Source organism: Vollenhovia emeryi, unplaced genomic scaffold (assembly GCF_000949405.1).
Source record: "Vollenhovia emeryi isolate VEMERY1.0 unplaced genomic scaffold, V.emery_V1.0 DF943274.1, whole genome shotgun sequence".
In the NCBI taxonomy this organism is placed as follows: Eukaryota; Metazoa; Arthropoda; class Insecta; order Hymenoptera; family Formicidae; genus Vollenhovia; species Vollenhovia emeryi.
The window spans coordinates 1-3134 of record NW_011963092.1 but is presented as its reverse complement, the minus strand read 5'-3'; the positions used below and the strand labels follow the sequence as shown (position 1 = coordinate 3134).

General features: G+C 35.1%; 1 protein-coding gene across 1 annotated transcript; it reads left to right on the top strand.

Annotated features, from left to right (window-relative positions):
• Nucleotides 1–1028: 1028 nt before the first annotated feature.
• LOC105566243 lies at nucleotides 1029–2089 on the top strand (the record flags this gene model as incomplete). Its single annotated transcript, XM_012020108.1, has 1 exon — nucleotides 1029–2089. A coding segment is annotated over one exon (1061 nt), but the record flags the coding sequence as incomplete, so codon positions are not given.
• Nucleotides 2090–3134: the final 1045 nt, after the last annotated feature.

The window sequence follows — 3134 nt, the reverse complement described above, 5'->3', positions numbered from 1 at the left end:
ATTAAATCCAATAAAATTGTATTAAATCAGGTGCATTAGTATTAAATCCTGAAGAATAGCGTTAACTCATATTAAACCATATAAAGGTTATGAAAAGGTGAATAAAATAATATTAAATCGTATATTATTAAATCAAATCAAATAAAGTCACTAGAAATAGCATTAGATCAAATAAAATCGTATAAAATCGTGTTAGAGTATATAAAATGGTATAGAGGCATATAAAATTATATAGCATCACATAGAAACGTATAGAATATAATGTCATATACAAAAACCATATTAAATCATCAAATAAAATCGTGTAAAATCACATAAAATCGTGGAAAATCACGTGAAAGTATACGGAACAAAATCACGTAAAATCATATAGCACAGTGTTAAATCAGATAATAAAATTCTGTCAGATCTCCACTTACTAGGTCATGTACTTACAGCTGACAGGTTTATGGTCGAGTTTTTCCTTCGTCGGCGGAAACTTACTGAATAATGTTAGTAATAAATATACACATGGGGGATGGTCGGGAATAGCCACTCTTTTATATATTTTTAGTAGCTATAAGAGTAGGGAAAGGATCTTACTCTCGTTCACTTTAGTTCCTTTTAGTTAAGAAATGTTACTGAGCCGTCTTTTCCGACGCTCTTTTCAGCAATCAGGGAAATCACAAATGAATCACGTGGCACCTCTGCGAATATTAGCCCCTGGAACTGAGTCGCATTTCGAGGCTTTTACACCAATTCGCTTCGGCACTCGCGGACTCAAATCACAAATCTGTCAAATCACAAAACTGACTCTACTATATAGTTATAATTTCTCGATTTTCCGTAAACGAAAATTGAGGGAATGCCACCCGAGGTCCGCGAATATTAGCCCCTGGAACTGAGTCGCATTTCGAGGCTTCTACGCCAATTCGCTTCCCTCTCTTTCTCAGGCACTTCCTCAATCTCAATTATTCACTTAAAATTCTTTATTTCAACTCGCGTAATTAATTTTTAATCCTACTAATTGTGTCAAACTTTCTGATTAGTCTGAAGAATAGAAAGAGTTTAGATGCCTTTCTTAACGCTGACAGATCAAAATGGATTATAAATATCAGCGACAAGCAAATTCCGGTTGAAATAAAGAACTTCTTGAGTCTAGGCGAAGGTTTCGGCCTGCCAATCAGTCAAACTCAAAAAAGAGATCGTGAGTGCTCGACTCTTGAAATAATTAAAAGTTTCGAAGTTAATTGCTACAAAATACCAGATGAGATGATCGAGTCCACTAGATCGTCGTTGGCAAGCTCATTACACACTTTTTTGAACCGTAGCACACACATGAATTTCATGGACAAATATTTTCTCAAAGAGTTTGACAGATGCAGGAAGTTTTTACGTGACAACGATGATGTCTTCGTAACAAGAGCTGATAAGGGACAAGTCACTGTCATTATGGACAGAGACGACTACAACAAACGTATGACAGAAATGCTTAACGACCAATCAACTTACAAACAAGTTAAAAAAGATCCGACTAAATTATTAACTTCTAAACTTAATTCTCTCATTAAAACATGGCGTAACGAAGACATCATCGACAATCAGGATTATTGGAGACTAAATTGTACGAACGGAAATCTTCCCAGATGTTACGGGCTGCCAAAGATTCATAAAGCTGGTTTTCCACTACGCGTGATAGTCTCATCGATTGGTAGCCCACTATATGGTTTAGCGTGCTTTATACATGACATCCTCCAACAATCTATTAAAAAACCGTGTTCTCACATAAAAGATAGTTGGACTCTAGCGAATATTATTAAGGGCAAAAAAATCAACACCAATGACATCCTTATCTCACTTGACGTCACAGCTCTCTTCACTAATATCCCGCGTGAACTCGTACTTGAGGGCATGAAAAAGAGATGGAATGAGATAAGAAAGAAAACCAGACTTAATCTTGCTCAGTTTTTACACGCTGTTACATTTGTATTAGAATCAACAAGCTTTCAATTTAACAACACTTTCTATGAACAAATCTATGGCAGCCCCATGGGATCACCACTCTCTCCGATTTTAGCAGATATTGTTATGGAGGACCTTGAGACCCATTGTTTGCAACAGCTCGTCTTTGAAATTCATACTTTTTATAGATATGTAGACGACATATTCGCCATAGTGCCGGAAAGGAAAATTGAACAGATCTTGAATATTTTTAATAATTACCACCCTAGATTAAAATTTACATACGAACTAGAAAATAATGGTTCAATTCCTTTCCTGGACACAGTAATAATCAGGAACAACGACGAGCTGTTGACAAATTGGTACAGAAAGCTACTTTCTCAGGAAGATATATTAATTATCTGTCTAACCACCCACAAAAATATAAGTTAAACACGATAAAGAGCTTGGTGGACAGGGCAATCTTGTTAGCTGATGAACGGTTCCATGAAACTAATATAAAAATAGTACAGAATATCCTTTTAAATAACTGCTTCCCAAACGACATAATAGATAAACACATCAAAGCACGGATAAAAGAATTGAATCATAGGAAACTTTCAAAGAATTGCCCTGTCCAAAAAACTAAACAAAATTTTGAGATTCGTGACTTTATACCACTTCCATTCCTGAAAAGGACAGGCCGAGGTATAAGTCGCATTCTGAGAAGGTGTGGTCTCGGGGTCCTCCATACAATACCGAAAAAATTAAACCAATTAATTAAGAGGGGTAAAGACAAGCTGAGTATCGACAGAATAACTGAAGTAGTATATGAGATAGATTGTAATAACTGTGATGCATGCTACATAGGACAAACAAAAAGACACCTCCGAACAAGAATTGACGAACACTGTAATGACATTAAGAAACATGAAAATAATTTATCGGTTGTGAGTAGACACCGTCTAGATCACGATCATGACTTCAACTGGTTAGAACCTAAAATATTACACAACGAAAAACATAAAATTAAACGGGAGGTTGCCGAAATGATTTTTATCAAAAAACACAAAAATACAATCAATTTAAAACGTGACACGGAAAACTTAAATCCTATATATAATAAAGTCCTTGAAAATATTTGACTTTTTCTTTGTTCCAACAGATTTTTAGAATTTTAATGTACATGACAAGCTTATTCCTATTTATTTATC